The sequence below is a fragment of the Mus musculus genome, chromosome 8, assembly GCF_000001635.26.
Source record: "Mus musculus strain C57BL/6J chromosome 8, GRCm38.p6 C57BL/6J".
NCBI lineage: Eukaryota > Metazoa > Chordata > Mammalia > Rodentia > Muridae > Mus > Mus musculus.
Genome location: NC_000074.6, coordinates 13,535,416 through 13,562,808, shown reverse-complemented (window position 1 = coordinate 13,562,808; position 27,393 = coordinate 13,535,416). Strand labels below are relative to the sequence as shown.

Genomic DNA, 27,393 nt, shown 5'->3' with positions numbered 1-27,393 from the left:
CCCACGGGCCTGAATGTAAACCAGATCACACTGCCCCAGGGCCATTTATTTTCCTGACTCTGCTTCCTGCCATCCTCACGCCCATAGAAACAGGAAGATTCTCAAATGGGAGAGAGCACTGGCTTCAGGAGCACACATTTGTGAGACACTGCCATCTAGAAGCCCCTCGCTGTTAAAGAATACCGAAGTACAGGAAAGTGGCAGATAGCAAACTGCCAAACTCAAAAAAAAAAAAAAAAAAAAAAAAAAAAACCAAACCAAAAAACCTAGAGCCAGCATGACCTCTGGGACAGCCCTCAACAACCATCCAGCTCTATCTTGTGATGTCACAGCAGCGTCATAGCAACAGTGAGTGAGATCGCGCTGGACCACTTTGCTGGCAGAGAGGCAGGGAGAGGCTGGCAGAGATGCCTTTGGTCTGAGGCTGTGCTGGTGACGCCCTCCTTCCCTCTGGGTCAGGATGGAGAAGGACCCCGCCGCGCACAGGAAGCACCGGCCTGGGCCTGGCGCCCTGCCCTCAGGAATAACCCCTGCATACCTCAAGGCCGCCAGTGACGGGGCGGAACTCCAGAGGAGCAGGAGTGTGGGTGGCTTGCACCAGAAGGGGGATCCACCAGTCTGCATCAGGAAGCTGCTACGCAAGGAGCTAGGTAAGGGGTGGCTCCCTCCTGGAGGACTGGGAGGGCAGGCAGACCTGGCCCAGCCTTAAGAAAGTACAGTTTGTGGACATCTGGACATGGGCAGTAGGTGTATCATGCAAGACACATTGCCATTAGGAGAAGGTAGCTGGTTTCCAACTCCAGAACTGCACCAAGCAATGGAAACCCTGCCTTTCTTTTGACCGCTCTTTGCTTGGGGCTTTTCTTAATAAGAAAGATCAGGGCTGGAAGAGTCTCCTAATAGTTAGCGTCTTCTGGAACACAGTCACATGTGTACATGTTTCTGGGAGTGTGGGGAGCTTCCAGTCCTTTTATCTTACATATGGGTGTTTTGCCTGCACGTGTGTATGTACACTATGGACATGCAGTGCTGCAGAGACCAAAAGAGGGCCTTGGATCCCCTGGCATTGGAATTAGACTTGAGTCCCATGTGCGTTTTGGAAATCAAAATTGAGACCTTTGGAATTACATTGAGCACCGTTTCTCCAACCCTCCCCGTCCATTTTTAAATCTTCTGAAAATAAGTCACCAGCAGACCTCCTATCAGGCACCTTCATTATTTGACCCTCTAGACTGTTATCTGAGGCTGGGATTGAACTGAAACCTACCCTTTTTTCTCCCTGGGGCATGTGAGAACTGCCAAGGTCTGAATTACAGTGCAGAGCTGTGTAACATCCCTCAGCCCTGGCCAGAAGGCCTCAGCCTTCTGCTTCTCACTGTTGGGACATCCACAGATGTCAACAACTCTGAGTACAGCACTTCAGACAATGCAGAGACAAGCACGGGATCTCCTGAGAAAGGGACACAGGGTACAGACCAAGGCCAGGTGTGCTAAGTACAAGAAGGGACAGGCTCCTTTCTGGAAAGGAGGCAGGTGGCTAAGCAGCCGGCATCTCTATGAGAGAAGGCATGGGAGATTGGGGTGAGGTTTGAAATGGATGGAAAGACTAAGAGGATCAACTGGTGAGGAAGTTTGTCCTGTACTTCCCTCAACTAGCCTGCAAGTTAACCCCCAGGAAAGGGCCAGCCAGCTCTGTAAGGGAGCCCTCCAACTCACGCTCTGGGCTTGATCTATAAGAACTCTTCTCTAGCACTTTGGAATTTCTGTCTGAGTCACAAAGCCACTGTGGGGAACAGGTAATTCCAGCTGAGGTCTGGCCCAGACGGCAACTCTGGGGGAGAGCCCAGAATATAGCCTCAAAGACGTTATCTGTGCACAACTCTTCCCATTGAACACTATGCTGAACTGCCAGGTCCCTGGAAGTTTGGGGGAGGAAGTTACATGCAGAAGGAGTACGCCAAGTTGGAAGAGCTCACAGCCAACTAGCGCCCTCCCTGCCCCCACCCCCCAAAACCAGGATCACCTGGCACAGCTCCCTACAGTTATTGCTCTGAAGCTAGGGAATTCATGTCAGCTTGTTAGGGTCCCCTCAGCCTTGAGCACATTCAAGGTACCTCCTGCCTGATAGGATAGAGGATAATCAAGATCACCCCAATGATGGGCCTCAGCGCTGTGAGGCATGGGGGTCAGGATGTTCCTGAACAAGTCATCCCATTTCCAGCCAGTGGCCATCTTGGGAAGGTCCCTTCTTATCTCCTGTTCTGCCTCTTCAATAATCCACACTGAGATAAGGACATTTGCAGGCCTGTGAGTGTGTCCCAGGAGGCCAGGGATGCCTGGGCTGGGTCACAAACATATACTAAGAAAGCAATGGAGGTTGTGCTTTTACAACAATGCATGAAGTGGGCTCAGAGTGCAAGCTCGGTCATGGAAGGTGTTGGGGCAGAAGGAATAGACGTATCCTTGGAGCATGGCCAAAGGAGCCAACAAAGATGAGAAAGGGAAGTCTTGCTAGCTATGGCTGTTAGTCTCAGGCTGGCCTTGAGCCTGCCCCGAGGAGAACCAGGCAGGACAGTGAGCCTGTGAGATAGCAAACTGTGGGAAGTCCTAGATGCAGGAGCCGTCGTATCATGTTTAGAATACTCACATATTAACCAACTGCCCTTGCTCCTCAGACTCTGAGGACCAAGGCAAAGACCCAAGAAGTGACACGGATGACGGCACCTAGTAAGTGGAAGCGGCCTTCTTCTGAAATGTGACAATTGGGGTGTGGGGAGTGGGCTTGGAGCCCTCCACTGGGGGTTAGGACTTAGGTGGGGGTGGAGGGACCCAAAGGAAACTGAATCCTTTGAATAAAGGGATGGTTGGTAGGGTTGAGAAGCCTCTTTATCCAAGAGACTTGTCATAAAAGCAGAAGCCACCGTAGTGTGTCTCTAAACCGCAGATAGCATTCTTCACTTCCTAGGCAGCCCTTCTGGCTGGTCCTTGTCTGCCATCGAGCTGACTTGGTGGTAGTATCTCAACAAATATCTCCATGTGCCTCTCCCAGAAAGGAATCTGCACCCTGTCTCATGTCAGCTGGGCCCATCGAGATCTCCTTGCTGAGCAGGGAGGGTGCATAACCAGCCTCGGTATTGGTCAGCTAGAACAAGATGTCTGGCCACCTAACACAGGGGCCATCCCTCAATACTTCCCACCATCTGCCCTCTAGAGGGCTTAAAAATCATGGAACCCAAGGGCTTTCCTCAGTTCTCAAAGTCCATTCACTGTGGACCAGGAACAGGCCAGACCACTTGTTTATAAATGACTTCCCATGATCCAGTACCAGTGAAAGGTACTAGACTAGGAAATCTTGAGGTAGAAGGATGTTGGCGACTAAGAAGCCACTGAAGGTGTCATTGGTTGCTGGAACTGGGTACCAACATGTCACATAGGCCTACGGCATCCCTCTAGACTCAGATAAAGGACAGGGACTTTGGGTAATGTAACCCCAAATATGTCAAAGGCCAGCAGCTATCTTGAGTCTTCCCTTTGGGAACTGTAGCTGTGAGGAGGCAGCTGTGTTCCCCGTTCCTACTCCAGTCCCCCAAACCACACTCAACAAAACACACGGGGTTGGGAGCTACTAAGGTGGTCATGAGTGACAGGCATGGATCCATTCACTGGTGCCCTAACTAAAGTCTCTACCTGGAGGGAGTGGGGCTGGTGTCTCCAGACAAGATGAATCGTTAGAGGGAATAGGAGGGTCTTTCTTTTTGCCTCCAAAGGGCCCATGGGTATACCCCACTCCTAGCATTAGGGGAGGAGCCAGGAAGACAGCAAGTGACTCCTGTCCTGACACTTATTCTACACTGCTTCTTTGACGCCCCTATCACACTTACCTCCAGTCGGGTGAGCCTAGAGGACGACAGGAAGAAAGGGAGCCAGGATGAGGTGGAAAAAATGGACCTCAAGTGTGCAAAAATGGACCCAGAGAAGAGTGACTCAGAGGCCAGTGCCACAGGGGAGCAGGACGATGCCTGCAAAGGACGATGTATCTCTGCGGCTGAGGTCAGGCCTTGGTGGTCCACCCACTCTGTCTGCCATCCTGTGAGGTGTCCCTCTACTTAGCTATTGGTGTCTTCTTGGGTTTACAGGAGCAGCATTCTGAGTCCACGAAGCTGGATCACCTTCTAGAAAAGCAGGCAAGAGCTGCTTACTTTAGCTACAGGAGTTAAGATATTTAAGTCTATCTGTAGACAAATTCCAGTGGGCTATGAGCACACTGTAGGCTTAGCCCATAAAGCCATCTAAGCAGGTGCTGTGCTGTCCAACTGAGCTGGTAAGGGGTTGAGGGACCAAGCTCTGGACTGGATTTGCCTGATCCTGCAACATCCTGCCCTAGCTTGCCAAACAATGAAGTCACTAACGGTGTGGATTGAAAAGATTCCACCTTCCAGTTGAGCTTAGCCCACCCAGAGACCCAAACCCAGGTGTGGTGACTGAAGACACACCTGACCTTGGCCACTGAGGTGCATCTTCCATACATCATACTGAATCATAAATCTCGCAGTGACCTTCATGAAGGAAGGTAGCTTTCTCCTCTTTCCCAACCCGTGTCACATGGAAAGGTGGCAGTAGCACCCATTCTTCACCAGGACTTTACAAAAGATAGTCCTTGGTAAGATTCTGGGCCAGCCAAAGTGCCAAACAGAGAACAAGGTGGCATGTCCTGAGCTGTTGGATCATCCCATCTTGTGGAGTAGATCTCATGTCAGTGAATGTGGCTCTAGACAAGAGTATGGAGGTGACCCATGTGCTCCCAGTAGATCAGGGATGAGGAGAGGTCCCCAGGTCTCAGGTACCTTGTCACCTGAAGGCCCTAACAACCAAAGTCAAGAAGGAAGAAACCCCTTGGAATATCAGTAACTTGTTTCCAATAGGTAGCAATGAGGCAGAAGGGCATACTCCCCCCTCTTCTGCCCAGAGCTAACCCTCTGGACACTTTGCTGTCTGTTACCATGGGGCCTCTGTAATCACCAGAATCTAGTGGAACCACTCAGGCCCAGATGTCTACAAGGCTGCATTCTGTCAAGCTCACTCATAAATTATCACTTCCATCCTTAGAAACCATCTGTGTTTGTGGAGATCGACCTGGGAGACCATACTGAGGAGGAGGTACAGGCAAAACCCTTCAGCCCAGAAATCCAAACTACCCACTGGGAAAGTGTCTGCACTGTGGGCTGGGACATAACTGACACATGATGAAGCGGGAGGAGAGATCCAAGGCCAGGCATTCCAGGGACCCTCCATGGTGCTGGTGCTGAGGAACGGCCTTTGGGAATAGAATGAGAACACCTATGTTCTCTCTCTCTCTCTTTCTCTGTCTCTGTGTGTCTGTCTGTCTGTCTGTGTCTGCCTCTGTGTCTGTCCCTGTCTGTCTGTATGTCTCTGTCTCTCTGTCTCAATCTTTGTCTCTCTGTGTCTGTCTGTGTGTCTGTCTGTACGTGTCTGTCTCTGCCTCTGTCTTTGTGTGTGTGTCTGTTCCTGTCACTATCTGTCTCTGTCTCTATCTCTCTGTCTTTCTGTGTGTCTCCGTCTCTCTGACTCTCTCTGTATGTCTCTGTCTCCCTGTCTTTATCCCTCTCTGTCTCTCTGTATGTCTCTGTGTCTGTCTGTCTCTGTCTCTGTCTCTCTCTATCTCTGTCTCCCTCCCTTTAGCATCACCCTGTGCCCTTGAGTACCCAGAGCATCTGTAGGAATTGTGCTGTGGGGAGGAAATGGTGCACTTGGAGCTGGGAGAATAGGAAGTGTATGGCTTTGTCAGTGACTGCTCAAACCACTCAGACCCTCTTGTGCTCGATGCTCCATCACGGAATGCAAACCATAGTAACTGCAGCATCTTAGGGTTGTTTCCTAAAGCTCGCAAAACTGTGTTCCAAGGTCACAGTTTTGCGAGCTTGGAACTAAGTGTCACCGATATCATTACCATGATCACAACACTGCTGTCTCACCATCTCTCTACATCACCATCATCACCGCCATCACCACTGGTGGGGGCCACCATTAACATTAATATTATCACTACTGTAACGACGATTGCATTTTTATGTCTGTCACCATATTTTCATGCTCATTATCATTGTCACCATCAACACCACCACCACCATCACCAATATCTCTGTCCTTACTATCACTATCACCACCACCACATCATCATCACCATCACCATCATCACCAATATCACTGCCATTATTATTATCTATAATAATGTCTACATCACCATCATCACCACCATCATCCATAAAATGATGAGGTTTTCTCAGTGGCTTGCCAACATAGTTATTTGGTGTCTCTTCCTCTGCTTCTCTGCTGTAATGAGCAGAAGTCTTTTTGGGTGATTCCTGAGCATCTCTGTTGACAAGTTTGAAGGGTGCCTGAGGGTTGGTTATTTTCCAGTTTACACCTGCTATACCTTTAGGTTTTGAATCACACACACACCAAAAAAAAAAAAGAAAGAAAGAAAGAAAGAAAGAAAGAAAGAAAGAAAGAAAGAAAGAAAGAAAGAAACCCTGGCCATTAAATCTCTGAGGCTACTGCTCTATGAGGCCCTGAGTTCTAAGGACTCCGGAAAGGTCAACCAGCAGAAGAGCTAGACCAAGGGGCCAGCCAGGTTCCCCCATCCTACCCCAGGGGCCATGGAGTGTCACATAAGGAGCCAGGGTCCCTGATGGGCAAATTCCCACTCAACAGAGTATAGTTTGGCAGGACATTGAGGGTCCCAGGGCCTGGCCTCTGTCTCTTGGGTGGGCTCCCTAGGTTGTTGTGCTGCCTCCCCAGGTCATCACCTGTGCCATCAAAGAAGAGAAGAGGCTCCCCAACATAGGAGACTTGTCTGAAGATGAGTAAGTATTGTGGAGGGCCGGCCCTACTTGAATAAATGAATGAATGGGGGTGCTTATCCAGAGTGACATCCCCACCACCAACTCCTATGGTGGCAGCACCGTGCCTCCTGCCTTCCCTCCACCCCCCGAAACCATGCATAAGCCAAGTGATTCGGGGGGGGGGTCAGAGAGGCTAAAGAACAAGGAACAGCACAGTAATCTTTCTCAGAGCTGGGGGACACATTTACCAGGAGCCACATTTCACTCCACCACCAAACTACAACTCGTCATCCCATCCGCCAGCAAAGCAACCGAGAAGGAGAAGGGAAAGGTTGTGGCGTCAGGGTCTCCAGCTTGGGGTTGAGCTAGAGAAACCTGGGTTGGAAAGGCCCTGCACCCATAGATGCCATCAGGGAGAGGACAGCCCTTCACAGCTGGGTTTAGCCCTCCAAGGCTTTGCACACTGGTGGACCAGCAAAGCTTCAAGACTCCCTGAGTTCCAGAGCCATTAGCCACAAAGAAGGGCATTGGGTTCCAAGGACTCGCCTGCCTCTGGACCATGAATACAGTTTACTTCATTTCTAACAACACAGAGAACTACAACACAGAGAAATACAAAGAACACAATAGCAGCTGCTCAAATTCCCACCTTTCAGAATTAGTGGCTTTGTTAGTATGTTGCCTCTCTTAGACTGGATGTGTAAAACTGACATGTGGTCTCCAAGGAACTGACACCGTGAGCAGGAAAGGGGAGGAGTTTCAGAATCACCCCTAAGCCAACCTTATAGAACCAAGACACTGCTGGGTGGGACAATTGTTGATCTCATCCTCAGACCCAGGCTGGGTTTGTGCAGGCTAGCGGGTGCCTTCTAGATCACAAGCCAGGGCTATACAGAGAAACCCTGTCTCGAAAAACCAAAAAAAAAAAAAAAAGAGTCCCTTTAGCCAGAGGATAGGAGGACCTAGGTACCCAAAGGACAAAAATCAGTAGCTAGCTGTGAAATCTGGTCTGAATGACACAAGTTGACTGGGGCGTGGGGAAAGGGAAGGGGGGGTGGCGCATAAACATCATGTCCCTGGGACTTGGTAGAGTGGGAGCTATGGGGTTTGAGAGAGCAATCTGGAGAGCCTGGGGTGGGGGCTGCTAGCTAGGAGGTTGGCACATTACAGGGCAGGGAGTGGGTTCTTACTTCCTCATGCTTTTGACCTCCAGGATAAGGACCAGCTGGGTATGCTGCATCCCGTACCACACAAAGAAGAAGGCAAAGGAAAACTCCAGTGCTTTGGAGAAGGTAGTGGAGGCCTGGAGGGCAAAGAAGGGTGGGGCTCTGCGCAGCTAGGGCTCCAGGGGTCATGTGCTCACTCCAGATCCCCTCTGACCCGTTCCCTGGGGTTCCCATTTGCATCTTGTAAGATTAGTCATAGCTGAGAGGAAGGCCAGTGATGCCATGAAGCAGAGATAGATCCCTAGTCTGTTGTATCCTGAGGATGCTCAGGGGGCATGAGCACCATCCAGGTGTGCTCTTGGCTACCAGAGGCATGATGAGATGCTGTTTGTAGAGGCAGGGGGGTGACTATGACAGACTCCTGTCAGTAATAGTGGGTAATGTTGGTATGCCCCAGTCCTAGCCTGCAGGTCCTGAAAACAATACCTAGAAGCAGCAGTTGGCCCAAATACATAGTGGAACACAATGCTCTGAGGAAGGTGGGTGGCAAGGTCCCTGTAGGGTAAGTTCCAGGGATGCCCAGCAGCCTGGTCACCCTCTGTGCTTGTCGCTGGAGAAAGCTAAGTCCAGCATTCCCATATGACCCTCATCACGGGGACTCCTACCTTTGGATCTGACTGTGGTCATGTGCTCCCAGCCCAGAGAAGTCGGCCCTTCACTGAGTGTAGGAAGGTGTGATATAATGCCCGGTCTTCTCATTTACCCAGCATCCCTAACAGAGAAACAGGTTAAACGTGCAAGGATAACATGGTTCCAGGGATGTTGTTCAGTCAGTGCTTGAGGCCTCCTGTAACAAACCCCAAGCCCTGACAAGTTGGGGAAGGGCCTGTCAGCGCCAGTCACAGCTGTCTTCCCAACCTGGTGCTAGAACCACCTTCTTTCTTGGCAGTCACCACAGCCATGGTCCTGAGGGAGAGGTGCCAGGGTGTCAGGGCCTCTGGAATATCTAGACATTTTGACCTGCAGACAGGGAGCTCAAGTTCCCTGGGGACCCTGCTTAAAACTGATGCACAGAGTTAGGAGCCAGGACAGCAATGTGGGAGCAGAAGGTAGATGGGACACTTCTCACTTTTTTAACCAGTTGGATGAGAGACACTGCCACAGTCCATCAGTTGCAACGCATGTGGCCTCTATCTACTTCATCCTAAGGGTGGGCCTAGCTTCCCTCTCATGAGACATGTTCCAGAGAACTCTCATATGCTCAACATTCATACAGGTATGTTCCCATGTACATAGAGCACACATGTACACAGCCATGTGAGTATGTGGGGCTGTGCTCCTCAGATCCTCATACACATACCACACACATATGCCCACACATTGTACATTCATATGTATAATAGAGTGCACACATATTCACACTTGCATGTATATTCCTAGTGCACACACCCCTTACATAGCACATAAATGTATGGGGTCACATATACACATAGGCACACAGAGCATGAGATACCTGGAAGTCAAAGGTCAGAGGTCACAGGCCACAGACGAGTACTTTGTATGTGTCTCTTCCGTTTCCTTTGGGACACATGGAGAATAGGGTGAGAGTTGAGGTCATTTAGCTATAGAAGATTTCTAGAGCTGCAGACTCTCAGAGTGAGAGTCTTGAAGGACTTCCTTTCCAGGGAGGCCACACTCTAGGTAGAGGGGGGAGGGAGGCCCATCCATCAATTTCCACCTAGACCCCTAGCTCAAAGGGTAATTCTTTCCCCATTCGCTGGCAATAATGGGCCCAGATGGGCCTCTGAGTGGGTCTATATGGTAAACTGAGGCAATGCTTTGGGCCCACTATGTGGTTTTGAATCAGGTCCATTCTCCAGATGCCAACAACAAGACGGGTACCCAAGGTCACTTGAGGACAAACAGCTGGTTGGCCCCTCTGTCAGGATGGAAGAGGAGGCCTTGGCCATTGCTTTTAGACTCTTGCCATCAGCATGAGTCTGTCTACCTGTCTGTCTTTGGTGGGTGTGTCTGGATAGCAGTTCTGTGTTGGCCACAGCCAGGCACCTGGGTAGGAGAACCCTTAGGTTAAATCTCAGCAATATGATTGCTTCTGCGAGTCTTTGTCAAGGGTCCCAGCATCTTCCAGTTCCAGGGACTGATATCAGATTGAAGAAATATTTGGGGTTTTGGTTCTGAGCATTCCCACGTGCCTGAGAGCTAGCTCACACTCTCCTGTCTCTATGCACCTATCTCTCTGTGCACAGTCTCAGAGCCTACGGCTTCTGAGCATTATTTGCCCCATCAAAGAAGGGGTCTGAGCCGGGCAGTGGTGGTGCACGCCTTTAATCCCAGCACTTGGGAGGCAGAGGCAGGAGGATTTCTGAGTCAAGGCCAGCCTGGTCTACAGAGTGAGTTCCAGGACAACCTGGGATACACAGAGAAACCATGTCTCAGAAAAAGAGGTCCGGGCAGGAGCTGCTCAGAGCACTTGGCAGCTCAGCACCCAGGAAGAAGGAGGTGATCATCTATGTGCTGAGGACTCGGGGTCAGGGCAGGAGCTCAGTTATACTTAGGCAGCAGCCAATTTTACTGGAAGGATAAAACAGACCTGGAGCTTGAGGGACAAAGGGTGCCTGCCTTATGTCCACATGTCCATGGGCAACCAAAGACACTAGGCCCATTCACCAGTGGGCTTTCTTGTTACTGCTTACAATGGCCAGAGGCTGTTGAAGGATGCCTACCATTATGATCCAGCACAGCTGCTTGGCTCCCCAGATCCAAGTAATGTTGGAATTCGGGGAGGGCTGACAACCCAGTTTCTAGGGTTCTCCATCCCACTACCTGGTGTTTTCCAGGAGCTTCAGTGACTCAGACCCCAAAGACCCCATCGTCTTTGGGCCCAATCATTCCAGCCAGAGCACTAACACAAGCTTGACCCTAATAGAACCATCAGTCATCTCAGGACAAGACCCCTCTGACTCAGCCGCTAGTAGAGCTCTCTGGGGACTAAAGGAAGACAGCCTAGGCCTGGAATGGCTCCATGATCCCCGCCATGGGCAGGGCCAGAGTGACAGCACCCAACGGATACCCAAGGCAAGAGACCCTCTTCCAATCCAAGGCCAATCACAGGTAAGGTGACAGACGACGGTGAATTCATCTTCCAGCAGATGGTCACTGCAGAGAGCGGGAACAGGGACCTCTGCTCAGGTCACGAGTAGATTGTGTTACGTGTCCCGTCCACATTGCCCCTGAGGAGATCGGGTAGCACAGGGACCAAGTTGGTGTCCCCATGGGCCCTGCCTACAGTGGAACAGACTACTTTGATACTACTTATTTTATCTACAAAGAGTTTCGTAAAAAATGGACTTTGGGTAAGTATTAGGCAAGTTTAGTTAAGACATGAAGACAGGAGACTGAGGGAGCTGAGAGGCAGAGGGGAGGGTGCCCTGTGCTCTGCACCAGTCTCTTCCTTCACTTCTGCAGAGTACACACTTTGGCAGCCAGCCAGCCTTCCCACAATTCCCCTCTATCCTCCACCCACATTGCTGCTGCCCCCATAGGCTTATTGGTCCAAACACCAGGACTGAGCAGTGGCCACTTTCGCCTGTCTGATGGTGCCCTCTGGTGGTTCAGATTCTCCAAACAACTCTGCTTTCAGCCCTAGGAACCAACTCTTCAGGACCAGCAGGCACTCCCGCTTCCTGGCTATCACAGAACTTAAGAGCCAGCTAATTGTTCACTAAAGGAAACAACACAATATGAACACATCGCTGGAGTTACAATGTCGTATGTAGACAACTTCCAGGCCACAGCTGGAGAGGAGAGGGGACAAAGTCACCTCAGAACTGGTCCTCCCTGCACCCACATCCTTAGACCTCAGGTCCTGGGCCACAGTCCTCCTTAGTACCTCTACTGGAAGCCTAGTTCTCTCAGGATGCTTGGGTAGGTGAACTCCCCAGTCACCTTCCCATGTGACCCCTCAATCACCTTTCCATGTGACCCCACATAACACCAATCAAAGCAAAACAATTCCTCAAACATCTGAGGCCTAAGTACCTGGACTCATCAAGGACATGGTAGCCATAGTGAGTCCACTGAATGGAGGGTGGGGTGGCTGAAGCTTGACCTTCATGGGCTTCTGGGGTTGCCATGGTCACAAGAAGGCTTAGGATGGGGTGAGAGGGTCTGCTGCCTCCCCCACCCAGAGCAACGTCCTATTGGGTTCATAACTGACGGGAGTTCAGGATATGTGCCTGCAGAGAACCCAAGCTGGGTCCAGGTTCCAGGATGGTCCTGATGGAATTCAGGCTCACGTTTGAAAGGCTGAGAAAGTCCTAGGGCCACTGGGCAGCTCGTCCTTTGTGGCAGGAAGTTGCTTAGAAGAGTTAACTGGTGCATCTACAGACATAGTATCATGGGTGGCTGCTTTGATAGACAGATGGGCTCTAATAAGCACTCTAGCCCATGAGGCGGAGTCTGGGCGGTCCCCTCTTACAGGTGTAGAGGAATGGGAAGTTCCCAGGCAGTCAGACTGTGTTACTCCCTACTGTGAGGCTGAAGTGGCGAGGAGTCTTGCATAGCCGGAAAGAGCATGCAACTTTAGGGACATGAAAAGGTGTAGCCTAGTATGGTCCATTTGATGTCCTGGAGTCTGGCAACCTGTAAGCTTCATGGGAAATAAGAATGGCACCCATCATTCTCCTGGGTAGGGACACCTGGGGAGTTTGCTAGGGAGTTAGGGGTGCACTGAGGCTCCAGTAGGTGGGTCTTATCTGAATTCCAACAACTTTCTCAGCATCTTCCCTGTGTGAGCTTAGCTTTGGGGGACATTTTCAGAGCTCAGCACCCTGTGACCGCAGCTGACAAAAGTGACCTGTGGCATCAGGAGCCTCCCCAGGGGCGAGCAAATGTTCTATAAGGTTAAGACAAGCTGTCTCAGTGAAGGAGCCCCCAGTTTCAGCCATCTTGTTTGGGTCTAACAAAGCTTAAGGCATCTTCAAGGGTGACCCCTGCTTTACAGATGGAGAAACTGAGGCACAGGGAGAGGACAGGAAGCTGAGGCAGAGCCCAGAGATTGAGCAGCACTGGGGTGGAGATACATCCTCACGGGGTACCGACAGGCTCTCCCCACCCCTTCTCCTGAGTTGATGATCTTTCAAGACAACTTGGGCCCCTCTCATAACCCATCCAGTCCTGGGGAAAGATCTAGCTCTTCTCTCAGCGCCCATGATGGGGAAGACTTCCTTCTCCAAGGGCCTCCATCCCACATTCAAGAACCCTTGCTTCCAAAGAAACCTCGCCCATGAAACTAGTGCCCCTCCCAACCCAACGCATCTGTTCCCAGGGAGTCCCTGTCTACTCTACCAGCTCATTTTCTAGGGCTAACAGTGCCATCCTTCGGGTTCCTATCTGTGGCCTCAACTAGCCTGAGGCTAAAGAGTTCAGCCTCGGCATAGCCCCAGGCTGTCTGAGGGTGGATGAGAGGGCATAAGTCCCTGGGGAAACACCAAGCTCTCAAGGTTGAGCCACTTCACAACACAGTTCCATATCTGGTCAGTCTGACTGTGAGCTCAGTCTTCCACCTTCGTCTCCTACCCCACCCCCGGCATCCAGGCAACTTGGCAACAAAGTTCCCCAAGTCCCGTGTCTGTCTGTCCCTGGGAAAGAGGGGAGCCTCCGGATTGAGAGCCGCCTCAGGGAAAGTCCCCAGTCAGCGGCTCTGCAGAACCAGGTTGTGGGGCAGGCCCAGGCATGCTGAGACATGCCTGCATGCAGCTCTCCCAGAGCTGCTCTCTCCACAAGCCTGCCTGCCTCGCCTCCCACTCGGGTCCTCTGAGGACTGGCTGGCTGATCCTCCCGAGTTTGCTGCCAAGTTTCCTGCCTGAGGTGGGAACAGTCACAGATTCCAGGAACAAAAAGGGGACCTGAAATGCTAGTTAGACCTAGAATGGACAGGAGTTAGAGGAAGCCCGAGCCGCAGAACTCACCACCCTGCAGGGTACCCGCCAGGGCTTGAGGGTCACGACTCTGCAGGTCCTTACGTTAGCCTGGCTCAGCATCTGCTTAGTATGGCTTGTAGTTTCCCAAGTAACCAGGAGAAGGTAATTTTTCTTTCCAGATATGGAGGGATGTGTCTCACAGCTGGCTTTGTGAAATGCTGTTCCGTCTCCCCCACCCCCCCCCCCCACCCCAGTCTGCAGCTCAGACACTCTGACTGGGAAACACCTTGAATGTCTGCAGCCAAGAACATGATTAGTGTTTTAGGCCAAACATCCACTGACAGGATGGCCACAGTGAGCAGGGTGAACCGACAAGGACGTCACTCCATGCATGCATGGGGGTCAAGGGATACTAGGTCCTTCCTTGGTCCCACAACCTCCGGCTGGCAGATGGAGAGCAGGGAGCCCAGCAGCTATAGACTCTAGGTGGCACTGTCCTCCAGGAAGGGGGTCCCCTGAACTCTCTGTTTGCCATGAGTGTGCTACCCCAGGAACACAGTGAAAGATCTCAGTTTTGAGATTGGGACACCCTGACATGGAATGTTCTTTTGGGCAAGAAGTTTATTAAAATTAACATCATGGATATAGGACAGGGGATCTAAAGAAAGCCACTGACATGGGTGTTGGCGACAGAACTCAACTCCTCTGCAAGGATCCTCTCTATGCGTTTCTAATGGCTGAGCCATCTTTCCAGACCTTATTCCAATCTTACTTACAAATACCTTCAAATTACACATTACATATCACTCACTGAACATATCGCTATCATGTAGAAGTGTAGGTCACAGGCTACCAAGTGTTAAGAGCTCAAGCAGCTAAAAGAATCCTCACTGAGAGGTCTCAAATTTCCTAACGCTGTGACCCTTTAATACAGTTCCACATGTTGTGGTGACTCTTAACCATAAGCTTATTTTCGTTGCTACTAAATAACTATAATTTTGCTACTGTTATGCATCGTAAATATTTCTGAAGATAGAGATTTGTTGAACCGGCGGGTGAGGAGGTTTGTCTTAGGCAGCTGCAGAGTCTCTGCAGGATTAGATTGTGACACACCGGGTGGAGGTCTGTTGAGGGCACTGGGGTTGAAGCAAACTTCTGGAGCAGAGTTTAGCTGCCTGACCAGGTGTGGAACCGGAAGCCATGGATACAAAGTATAGAACTGGCTCCAGACAATGAGGAAACAAGGTGAGTTGAGTATTCCATACCAGCTGTGGTGAGCAGGCAGAGATGAATTCAGCTCCTGAGACTGTTAGGCACTCAAGTCCTCTCAGTTCTTTTACAGAATGCGCAGGTGACAAGCAGGTGACCCTCCCACTGATGCGTTGCTGACTTAAGGTGTCTACTACGGGCCCATTGAGTTGGTATGATTTTAATACATGTGTTTACTTCTACAGTGCCAATTTGATGAGTTTATTCAGTGTCTTTTTAAATTTTAAACGAGTTATGAGACGATGCCTCTCAGAGGTAAGGGACAGGTGGTCTTAAATGCTAAACCAGGGGCAGAGACAACCTGACTCTTCGTTTGTACTGCAAATGGAGTCTCGGGAGTGCTGGCTAGTTTTGGGTCAACTTGACACAATCTGGAGTCACGGGAAAGCAGGGAACCAATTGAGAAAATGCTGCCTTGAGATTCAGCTGTGAGCCATTTTCTTAGTGATTGATTGGGGAGAGTCCAGCCCATCGTGGGTGGGGCCATCCCTGAGCTGGTGGTTCCGGGTTCTATAAGAAATCAGGCCCAGCAAGCCATGAGAAGCAAGCCAGTAAGCAGCACCCCTCCATGGCCTCTGCATCAGCTCCTTCCTCCAGGTTCCATCCCTGCTTGAGTTTCTGTCCTGCACCTTCAATAATGGACTACAGTGTGGAAGTGTAAGCCAGAGAAACTTGTTCAAGCTCTCTAACTTTTGGTCATGGTGTTTTATCATAGCAATAGTATCCATAAGATAAGTTGGTACCAGGATAGTGGAGTATTTTGCTGAGACAAAAAGATGTTGGTCAGCTGAAGCCAAGAAATTGCCAGAGATTAAGAAGAGACCAGCATCACCGAGGTGCAATCTTCTGGGAAGTGTTTATACAACATCAGCACACAGAAGTTGTGCTCCAGAGTCAGCCAAGGTTGCATCTTGTGCTGGCAGCTAGACTTGGTAGCATAAGAGTCACCCAGACGGTACTGGCTTTGAAGGGCTAAAGAGGTCATGGAGAACAGCTGAGGCTTGGCATCGTGAAAGGCCACAATGGGCACTGGAGTAGGTGGTGTCTCCGTGTCAAAGCTCCAGAATTAAAAGGTCATGAAGAGAAGTTGAGGCTTGGCACCATGAACCTAAGAGAGGCTGTTGGTGAAAGCAGAGCCCAGTTGCAGCAGAAGACCCCAGCATTTTGGAGATGCCAGTATCGTAGGACAACCACCAAGACAGCAGCAGTGGTGGAGTGGAGCCGGCTCGAGCCTAGAAAACAAGCCAGGTATGCTGCAGAGGGCAGAGCCAGAGAAGTGACCCAAGCCCATTGGAGAAGCCTGGAAGATTATAAGTGAATCCCAGATATATTGGGCATTTTTATTTACACTTTGGGGGGTTGGGCTTGCTTTGTAACAGTGTTCTGCTTCTTTCCTCCTGGTCATTAATGCTGTGGTGTGAACCTGCCTCTTAGGTCTGGTTCCTCCCTCTTGCTCATTTTGATGATGTCGTATGAACCTGCCTCTTAGGACTATTCTTCCTTGTGCTCCATAGTTTGGGTGCGTAGTAAATTCATTTTTTGCTCAACTCTAGAAAGTCTTTAATTTCTTCACTTCTGTCTTGACCCATTTTTCATTCAGTAGAGAGCTGTTCGGTTTCCACGAGTTTGTAAACTTTCTGTTGCTTCTGTTGTCAATACCCAGCGTTAATCCATGGTGGTCAGATAGGATGCAGGGTGTGATACTGACTTTCTTTTATCTGTTGAGACTTGCTCTGTGTTGGAGTATGTGGTCAGTTTTGGAGAAAGTTCCATGAGGTACAGAGAGGAAGGTATATCCTTTTGTATTTGGGTAAGATGTCCTGTAAATATTTTAGGTCCATTTCATAACATCTATTAGCTCCACTATTTCTCTGTTTAGTTTTTGTCTGGATGACCTGTATATTGGTAAGAATTGGGTATGGAAGTCTCCCACTATCAGCATGTAAGGGTCAATATATGATTTAATCTGTAGTAGTTGTAGGAGTGTTTCTTGTGTGGGATATAGATGTTAAGAATTGAAATATCCTCTTGGATTTTTCCTTCCCTGTCTCTTCTTAATAGTTTTGGTTTGAAGTCTATTTTGTTAAATATTAAAATGGCCTCACTAGTTTCTTGTTAGTCTATTTGCTTGGAGTATCTTTTTCCAACCCCTTTCCCTGAGGTGATTGATGTCTGTCCTTGGTGTTGAGATGTGTTTCTTGTATGCAGCAGAATAATGGGTCCTGTTTTCCCATCCATTCTGTTCGTCTCTCTGTTTTTACTGTGGAATTGAGAACATTGGTATTAAGAGATAGGTCAATGACCAAATGATTGTTGGTTCCTGGTGGTGGTGGTGGTAGTGGTGGTAGTGTATATGATGTTTGTGTGTGTGTGTATGTGTGTGTGTGTGTGTGTGTGTGTGTGTGTGTGTTTAGTCTGGAATTATTTATTCCTTGTGTTTCCTTGGGTGTAGTTAACCTCTTTAGGTTGGAGTTTTCTTCCAGCACCTTTCCTTAGGGAGGTCTTTCCCCCACCCACCTCTATCTATGGTGAGTGAAAGTTTTGCTGGGCAGATTAGTTTCACCTGGTACTGTGGCCTCTAGTGTCTACAGCACATCTGTTCAGGCCTTCTGGCTTTTAGGGTCTCCATTTATGGTCAGGTGTAATTCTAGTAGGTCTGCATTTACTTGGTCTTTTTTCTTCTTCTTCCAGCTTTTAGTATTCTTTCTTTATTCTATGTGTTTTGATTATTATGTGCCAAGAGGACTTTCTTTACTGGTCCAATCTATTTGGTGTTCTGTAAGCTTTTTGTACCTTTGATAGGCATCTCTTCTTTTAGTTAGGGAAATTTTCTTCTATGATTTTGTTGAAAATATTTTCTGAGCCTTTGATCTAGGTTTTCCTTCCTCCTCTATTCCTATTATTCTTAAATTTGGTCTTATCATACTGTCCCAGAGTTCCTGGATGTTTTGTGTCAGTTGTTTAGATTTAACATTTTCTTTGACCAGGGTATCAGTTACTTTTATTGTGTCCTCAATGCCTGAGATTGTCTCTTCCATCTCTTCTTGTATTCTGTTAGTGATGACTGCCTCTGTAGTTCCTGTTCAAGTTCCTAAATTATTCATTTCCAAATTTCCCTCAGCTTGGGTTGGTCTTCTTTATTGATTCTTTTTCCATTTTCGGGTCTTGAATCGTTTTATTCATTTTCTTCTACTCTGTGTTGTGGATTTTTAATTTTTTTATTTTTATTCATTTCCTCCTTAAGAACATCTTATGTTGACAGTGGCAGTTTTAATTGTGCTTCGGGTATGGTGGGATACTGATGGCCTGCTGTAGTAGGGCTGTTTGTCTCTAGAGGAGACATTTTGTCCTGGCTGTTATTGGTTATGGTTTTTGCTGATGTCTAGGCATCTGAAATTGGGAGGATGATAGTTCTAGGTGCTAGTATCTGGTTTTGTCTTTGTTGGGTGTGTGTTTTGTTTCTTGGTTTCTGTTTTCTATTATTAGAGTATGGTTGCTGTGTGTTGCCCAGTAGGACATCTTCTGTGGACCTGATTGGTGCTGCCACTGGGGGTTTTGAGTAAAATGTGTTTCCTGGGCTGGGGGTTGACACTTAGGAGTAAGGACAGGCTCCAGGGGTCACAGGTCAGAGGAGAGCAGTGTTCTCCCAGGATCTGCTTATTTAGTCTCCTTGAAATGGGGGTAGAGAGTGACGTGAGGTCCCTCCAGGTCTACACAGAGATGGGGATGGGGCCAGGGTATCTGGAGGAACAGAGGAGAGGTGAAGATCTGGAGTAGCCTGCCTTGTTCTCTGGATGGAGTGTCCTGTGGGTTAGCAGGGGGCACCTGCTGGAGCTGGGAGCTGGTATAAAGCAATGAGCCAGGGGATCTCGGGAGGAAGGTTAGGAGGGGAAGATCCGTGGGGTCCACAGGAATGTGGGTGTAGGGTAAGGTTGGGTGGCTGCATCAGGTGTTCTGTTGTAGAACTACGGATGAGACTGGAAGGAAGGAAGGTGGAGCAGATCTTTCTAACCATTGGCGATAGGGGCCGAGAGGAAAGGGAGACCTCAGCAGGTGTTTGGCCACAGAGCTGCGGATGAGAATATGGGATTGGATTTGCAGGAACAGAATAAGAGGTGAGGGACCTGCAGTCAGTCCACCTGCTGCCCCAGCAGAAGTGGCCTGTGGGTTTGAAGGAGTTTCTGCTAGAGTTGGAATGAGACTAAATTTTTAAGTGTTAGGATTTTAAAAGATCAACAGACTTTTAAAATGTAGAATGTTTTATATTGTGAATCTATTAACGTGAGATCTTGAAGATCAGTAAGAAAGGAAAATTGTGGCTTGATAGTAACGTAAGTGTGTGTGTGTGTATGTGTGTGTAGCTGACAAAGGGTCAGCTGTGCTGGCTAGTTTTATGTCAACATGACACAAGCTAGAGTCATTAGAAGGGAGAAAACTCAATTGAGAAAATGCCTTCATAAGATCCAGCATTTTCTTAATTAGTTATTAAAGGGGGGCCCATCTATTGTGGGCACTGTCACCTCTGGACTGGTTGTCCTGGGTTCTATAAGAAAGCAAACTGTGAAAACCAGGGGGAACGAGCCAGCAATCAGCTCCTGTCTTCAGGTTCCTGCCCTACTTGAGTTCTTGGTAAACAGTGATGTGGAAGGGTACACCAAATAAGTCATTTCCTCCCTAACTTGCTTTTGGCCATGGTGTTTCATCACAGCAAAAGTAACCCTAACTACGACACAGGGTAAGACACAGCCTGAAGAAACAGCGGTTTTATATGCTGTGGAGAAACTTGGGGCAGACCACAGTCTAATCTCTATACCATTCTTTCACTGTGTTGGTGAAGGGTTGGGTTCTGCAGGTCCCCGGAAAAGACACAAGGTGCTCCTTGGCAGTGCTCTGCCCTGCCCCTCTCAGGCTTTCCAAACTGAGTTCTGTGGAAATTGCCTGCTATATAGACCATCCCCATGAGTTTTATATTGGACCAAAGGACAGATCAGGGAGAGATTTTTGGTGTGTGCTGGACACAGGAGATATGAGGTGGAGAGGAACTATGGTAGTTTGTCATCTCCAGCAAAGAGCTGTGGCTTCCAGAAACAGACGAATGCACTATGCCAGAGCACAAATGGCTAAGTTTGTGTTTTCTCACAATGTCAGAAACTGAATCAAAATAAACCTGCAAACTCAGTTTCTTGGAGGAGGGTGCAATTTTCCAAGTGTCTTAGTTTCTTTTCTTGTCACTGTGATAAGACAATCTGGGAAAATGGAGGAGGGAGAAAGGTTTTATTCTGGCTCACTGTTCAGGTATACACTCTATCATGGTAGGAAGCTGAGGCAGCAGGAACATGGAGCTGCCGGGCACATCACATGTGATTGGGTACCGCTTGACTCTTTCTCACCTTAAACTGTCCGGGATCCCAGGCACAGAATGGTGCCACCCACCTCCATTGACATAAGCTAGTCCTCCCCAGGGAAGCTCAGGGACCTCTCTTGCAGGACATTTGAGATCTCAAATGTGTGTTTAACCATCACACCAAGTAATTCTGATTGCCCTCAGTACCATGGTCATTGGCAATCAAAGGATCTTTTATTGCAATCTTAACTAGCAATGCTCACACACATATGACAAAATAAGGCATATGTAGGCACACATTACACAGTATGACATGTATATATGCCACAGAGTATATAAAACAGATTAAATAGGGCATGGTTTCACGAGGTTCATTAGAGGCAGACACCGGGAACAGACACACCCAAGGACAGATACTGCAAGTGCTTAGAAAAGCTGTTAGTGAACCCAGCTGGAGACCTGGAGGGTACAGAAACCCTGGTGAGTGTCAGGGACACAAGACTGAGCCAGACAAACAGATTTGAATGAGCCATGGCAACCAGTGGGAGCCGTAAGGAGCGGAAGCCCAGGGCATTGGAGGGTTTTCCCTCTGTCTCTGATGCACATACCAGACTGAGGTAGGACAGGAAGAGACATTAAGGATATATGGGAAGGAAGGGAGCCCCAGGCCTCCTACCATCTGAGAATCGGGAATCCTAATTCAGATGCTATTTACTCTGAAGACTGCTGACATAGAACCTTTCTTTTTAGAGAGATGTTTTTGAATGAGCATGTCAAAATACCAACGAGCCTTAAGACCCGTGTGTCTGAGTTTGGCCTATTCCTTTCTCAGATATTTTCTGGGAATTTCACAGAACAATAAACTTCTCTTTACAATAAAAACCATCTTAGCTTCCCATGAAACCATCCAGATTTCAGGTTTCCTGGTCAGCTGTGATCCCACAGGGTAGACCATGAGCTCACTTAAATCCCTTCGCCAACTTTGAGGGTGGTGTCTCTTGAGAAGCTCACACATACGAGCTTTGTGTGCTATCGCGCGGTACTTCCTTTACCTAACAGCTTTCTATAAACTCCCCATGCTTCTGTCTGTCCAGATCTCGCCTTTATTTTTAAAGGGGCTTTTTGTTACTTCTTTGAAAATTGAATACAATGTATTTTGGTCACATTTAACTCCAGTCCTCTTCCTAACTCCTTCCAGACCTGCCCCACCTCTCCTCCTCAGAAACTTTGTGGTCTCTTTTCAAAAAATGTATCATTTTTGAGAATTTCATATACTTTATTTCCCCTTCCTTCTCTTCTAATTTGTCTCATGCCCCTCTGCCTTAATCATAGCCTCTTAATCTTTATTACTGTTAAACATGCATGCACACATACACATGTGTGTGTGTCTATGAAGCCTGAGTGAGTGTATCTTGTAGGTATATGTCCATTTCCTATGCGTGGTTGGCCTGCCCATGAGCAGTCAATCATCTTTCAGGCCCTTCAGTGATTCTGGGTACATGTTGGGGGACATGTCAGCAACTAGAACCTGGACCCTGAGCTTCATGGAGTTTCACAATCATTCAAGAAGAAATGACTGACTTGTGAGACAGAATTCACAAACCATAGCCCCCATCAGTGCTGGATTTGGAATAGCCAGACTGACCCTGGAGGCCAAGCAAGATGGCACAGCTCTGAAATCTCTGCACATTGGAGGTGGAGACAAGAGGCTCGGGAGTTTCAGGATCATAACTGTCTCAAAAAAGGAGAGCAAAGAAAAAAATAGAAGCCCTCACATAGGCCCAAAATGAGTAGTGCCTTGTTAGCCACTAAAACACAGTGAGCCTAATGTAGGAGGCTGAGATCCGGAACAAGAAATCTTGAGTACAGGGCGCAGCAGCATGCCTGGCACACTTGAGACTGTGCGAGCTCTCCCTCACAGCCAAGGGGGCTGGACTCTGGTGGCTATCAGCAAACTCAAAACTGGGCTGAGCACTGAGTCATAAATTGTATCTTTTGGGCTCCTAAGCTGTACCGATCTTTCACACTCTAGACACAGTGATAGAAGCAACTCCTTAAAAAACAAGAAACCCCACATTTAGTTGGGGGCTTGCTAACAGTTTGAGAGGGTTAGCCTATGAGTATCATGGGGAAGCAGACAGGCATGGCGCTGGAGCAGTACAGCTTTACATATTGATCTACAGGTAGCAGGCAGAAAGGGGGAGAGATCCAGCAAGATCTCAAAGCCTATGACACACCCAGTGACACACCTTCTCCCACAAAGCCATACCTCTGAATCCTTCTCACACATTTCCACTGCCTGTAGACTAAGCATTTATATATATTCAAGGCTTTCACATTCAGACCATCACAGTGAGTCTGGTGTGAATGAGTGGCCTTCTGTCTAGCACTACAGGACCATGAATTTGATGGAATCCTTGTCATTTGCAGCTCAGTACTGCTCAATTCTGGATTCTAAGCCAGGGTTTCACTTGCTGGAAGAAGGTGGGGAGGACATATGCAGTGTGTGTGGATGGTCTGTGTATGTGTGGCATATGTATGACATATGTATGGGGTGTATGATATGGGATGTGTGTGTGTATGCATGGCATATGTGGTGTGTGTGGATGGAGTATGCGGGGCATGTGTGTGTATGTGTGTGTATATGTGTGTGGGTGGTATATGATAGTGTGTGTGTTGTGTTTGGTGTATGCAAGGTATATGCAGTGTGTGTGGATGGTATGTGTGTATATGTGTGTGGAGGGTATATGTTGTGGTGTGTGTGTGTGTGTGTGTGTGTGTGTGTGTGTGTGTGTGTGTATGCATGTGTGTGTTGGGGGGAGGAGGAGTGTTAAGATGGATCTGGGGCCTGTACAATCTGGGCCAACCCTGAAGTGTGGATTTTCCTGCCTACCCTTTTCCACGCCACACTAAGATTACAGGTGTGAGGTTTGACACCCGATCATAAAGTAGTTTTTTTTAGCAGGTACTCGGTGACTACTTCTCATACAAGCTACAGGAGCTGCCTCTGCTGTGCTTGGTGCTGCAGGCTGGTGACCAGGAGCAGAGGGAAGCAAGGGTATGTAAACATGAAGGCTTCCAGGAGAAAGCTCTCATCCTGCCAGCTGGAGGAGCGCTTGGACATGGTTTACCCAAACAGTCATTGCCATGGAGACAAGGAAGTCTGAAGTGCTGTTGCCAGCAGCATCCAGCATGGCTCCAATGTGGGAAAAGACTTGGCTTCATGGGTCCTCAGAGAGACGATCTGAAACTCACCGAGAGCGGGGAGCTGGAGCTGAGGGGCTGGCGGACTCTCTCAGCCCAAGCACAGCCAAGCCTCATGCAGCTGCCCAATTCTGGATCCCTGGGCCAGCCTCTCGCAGCAGGGGGTAGAGAGGCCAAGCATTTTTGGTTAAGCAGGCCACAGCCAAGTTGCTCATTAAAAAAAAAAAAAAAAAAAAAAGTCTAGGACAAAGGGCCTCTCTGCAGGCTGGTGTACTTGATCCTGAAAATGGCTTCTCAGACAGAACTGGGTCCCACTTCTCTAAGCTTGGAAGAGTCAAGGTAAGGCTGAAGCAGGATGCCAGTTGGAACGTGGATTCCTGTTATACCAAAAAACAAAACAGAGCCTTCCTGGAGACCAAAGAGGGTGTAGTTTCTAGGAGTTGGTGACAGATCAGAAAACCAAAATGTCCCCAGTGATCTACCATTGTAATCAGAGTGGTTAGGGACACAACCTAGCATCTCTAACAAGTTAGATTCAGTGACCCATCCTCAACAAACCAATTTAAGAAACAAGTCATCATAAAACCATAAAAGAGATGTACTCAATGTGATTCTATTGGAAAGAGGAACGAAGAGGTCTGGTGGTCCCAAGTCCATCAGAGCTCCAGCCTGAGCTGTACACACAGAGGGCAGGAAGGGTAAGCATAACGCTGGCCATCCTTGAGCTCTCACTGTCTGAGCTCCAGTCTCCTTCAAAGTGGTCTGATGAGTTGTCAACACTGTGAAATCTGTGGGAGTCAATTTCCACTCTGGCTGCAGAGATTAGACTCAACAGAAAGATTGCTGAGATTTGTGCCCTGCTCAAAGTATCTTTATGCTTTGTAAAACACTTTTTCAAATTGTTCCTTTCTCCAAGAGACTCCCAGTTTACACACAGCTTATGACACCATTTTGAAAATGGAATCTGGCTGTGAACTTGGGCAGACAGGTGAATGGTACCATCTTTCTGGTGCTGCTGATGTAGTAGAAACTGGCAAATCCCTTGTCCCTGGGAGTAGAAAGAGTGCCGCTCTATAAACTGAATGGGGTTTGTCAGGGCTGTGATGCCAAAGCCCAGCCTCAGCTTGGTCAGGAGTCCTGAAGAAGGGCAGAAAGAACTCAAATTGTCGGTGCAAGCTGACAGCCTCATAGTCTGCTCGAGAGGGCTCCCTGGACAGCTTACTGTAGATAGCTTTTGGCTCTGTTGTCTGCTCGGGACAGCTCTCTGCATGAGACGGCTCTCTCTACTCTAGAAGCTCTCTGGGTAGCTCATAAGTTTTCCGACCAAAGTCAGAAAAGCTGCTAGAAAAAAAATTGTTGGATTTTTCTAGGAAAAAAAACAAAAACACAACCTTAAAGCTGTTAGCTCTCCAAGCAGTTTTCTCTATATAGCTGCTAGAAAAAAAAATTCTAAAAGAGCTGTGTTAGCTCTCTAAGTAATTCGTGGAATTTCCAACCAAGGTCAGATATCCTGTTAGAAAAATTCTAAAAGAACTATGAAAAATTTTAAAAGAGCTGTGCTTGCTCTCCAGAGATCTCCAGACAGCTCAGCTCTTGCTAGAAAATACGTCTAAAGAACTGTTAACACTCTTTGCTAGCTCATCTCATACAGATCAAAAGCTCAGTTATTTATCAATTCAATCATTTACTCCAGGTTTCCTCTTGACAATACCACGACTCAGCATTCTATGACCTTAGCCCCTTGATTATTCAAAGACAGCAAGCACACTATTTTTTTTTCAACATGACAAATGAATTCAGAGATCTGCCTGCCTTTGTAAGCACAAACAATAAATTTAACTGGGTGGGATTCTGTACTGAGATTAACATTCCAACCATGCTCTGTCCCAGTCCCAGGCTGACCTTGAAGTCAGAAATCTGCCTGCCTTTGTATCTTTCTAACAAGCTGGCTCATGGTGCAGCTAATTGTTTTTATAGGTCCATGAAGCCCCTCATATAATTCATATTGCATCCTTATATTTTGCAAAAATAATGTATTTTTTAACTCATGTTTTCAGAGTTCTTTCCCATAGCCTTAAGGGCTGTCCTGAATATCATAACATTTACCATTATTGCTAAGGATATAGGCACACCCTTGCCTCCTTGACTCATGCTGTCTCTGATTATCATGGAGTCATTAGCTTTGGCAGAAAGGACATTCCCCCGAAGGAGGAACATAGAGTAAAATATATAAACAAGCCTTACACCTAGAAAACAGCACTCGTGAAGGCCCACACGCTGTTGGCTCTGTTCCAGGGACAGGAAACCATGTCACACAGTTCTTTCTGAATGATCAAGCAGAACTCAACACTGTTAGCACACATCAGCATCTTAAAATCATATTAAGAAAGCCCAAGAACATAGACATATTAACTGAGGAAAGAGTACACATCATATGTGGACATTATAAAGAGGAAGACACCCGATATTATGATGGTGGTACCCTCCAGAACCATCACCTTTGTCTCTTAAGCCCTTTGTAGTCCTTCTGAAACCTTAATGCATCAAGTCAGTGAAGACAATATTTTCCATGTCACACAAGTCACAGCAGAGATCCCTCAAAACCCTTGTTTTTGTCTCAAAGGTTGAACCAAACCCCTGTAGTCCAACAGTGCACCCAAAGACTAACACGATTCAACTGTCCCTGCCATGCAAGATGACCAAATAGATCAACACACTACAAAATTGTTCAAAAAACAAACTTCTAAATTGACAAAGCCAATCACATCAACATTGCAATGCCCAAATAGTTCAACAGTACCCCAGTGACTCAGAATAAACCAAAAGACAAAGACAGTCATTAAATGACAGTTATTGAAATGATTCAAAGTGAACAACAGCTCCAAAGAACCCTGAACTAACAGGACACAATGCTCCAAGTGCCCCCATCACAGAGACGCACCAGGGCCAGACTCTCCAGTCTAAAACTAAGCCCACGCTCTCATTTCTCTGCATCTCCAGGCTTGATGGAGCACTCCTGTAATCTCAAGGAGGCTAAAAGAAAAGAATTGCCACAATTTTGAGGTCAGTATAGGCTACATAATAAGTTCAAGGCCTGCTTGGACTATTGAGGGGCAAGGTAGGGAGAGGGGAGGGAGGAAAATAGGAAGCTAGCTGGTCATTAACACAACTGGCAGAATAAGTTGTGGAGCACAGGCCACAGGTTTGAAATCAGTCTTCGGCAGATCAGGAGATACTTTGGTCTCCCCAGATGACTTATAAGAAACAAAAAAAAAAAAAAAAACAGACATGAATGGATTGCAATTAGATGATCTAATTATGAAGCAGTAATTTGTGCTTTTTATTGTTTTTTTTTGGGGTGGGGTTGAGACAGGGTTTCTCTGTGTAGCCCTGGCTATTCTGGAACTGACTCTGTAGACCAGGCTGGTCTCGAATTCAGAAATCCTCCTGCCTCTGCCTCCCAAGTGCTGGGATTAAAGGCATGCGCCACCACGCCCAGCCCAATCTGTGCTTTTTTTAATACACTGAAATAATTATATAAAATGAATGAATGGGAAAATAGTATTAACCACATGTATGTTAGGAGCACACTTGCATGGCTTTGG

The 27,393-nt window shown here is 48.0% G+C and overlaps 1 protein-coding gene across 4 annotated transcripts; it reads left to right on the top strand.

Annotated features, from left to right (window-relative positions):
• Positions 1 to 253: 253 nt before the first annotated feature.
• 1700029H14Rik (RIKEN cDNA 1700029H14 gene) lies at positions 254 to 12,087 on the top strand. Of its 4 annotated transcripts, none has more exons than XM_030243717.1 (9): positions 254 to 650; positions 2,676 to 2,727; positions 3,768 to 4,050; positions 4,137 to 4,184; positions 5,107 to 5,157; positions 6,820 to 6,884; positions 8,077 to 8,155; positions 10,888 to 11,161; positions 11,691 to 12,074. In XM_030243717.1, the coding sequence occupies exons 3-8, from the start codon at positions 3,943 to 3,945 to the stop codon at positions 10,897 to 10,899; spliced, it is 363 nt and encodes a 120-aa protein (XP_030099577.1). In that variant the 5' UTR covers positions 254 to 650; positions 2,676 to 2,727; positions 3,768 to 3,942; the 3' UTR covers positions 10,900 to 11,161; positions 11,691 to 12,074. The 4 variants fall into 4 exon arrangements, with proteins under 4 accessions (XP_030099577.1, XP_030099576.1, NP_079877.1 ...); NM_025601.3 differs by having other exon boundaries at positions 348 to 650; positions 3,888 to 4,050; positions 10,977 to 11,161; positions 11,691 to 12,087; NM_001080781.2 differs by having other exon boundaries at positions 348 to 650; positions 3,888 to 4,050; positions 11,691 to 12,087.
• Positions 12,088 to 27,393: the final 15,306 nt, after the last annotated feature.

Bases quoted from the DNA above. Each gene is read 5' to 3' on its own strand.
- 1700029H14Rik (XM_030243716.1), top strand. From the start codon at position 461: ATGGAGAAGGACCCCGCCGCGCACAGGAAGCACCGGCCTGGGCCTGGC. The intron at 5,158-6,819 runs GTACAGGCAAAA...CTGCCTCCCCAG, and splicing joins GAGACCATACTGAGGAGGAG to GTCATCACCTGTGCCATCAA. The intron at 6,885-8,076 runs GTAAGTATTGTG...TTTGACCTCCAG, and splicing joins GGAGACTTGTCTGAAGATGA to GATAAGGACCAGCTGGGTAT.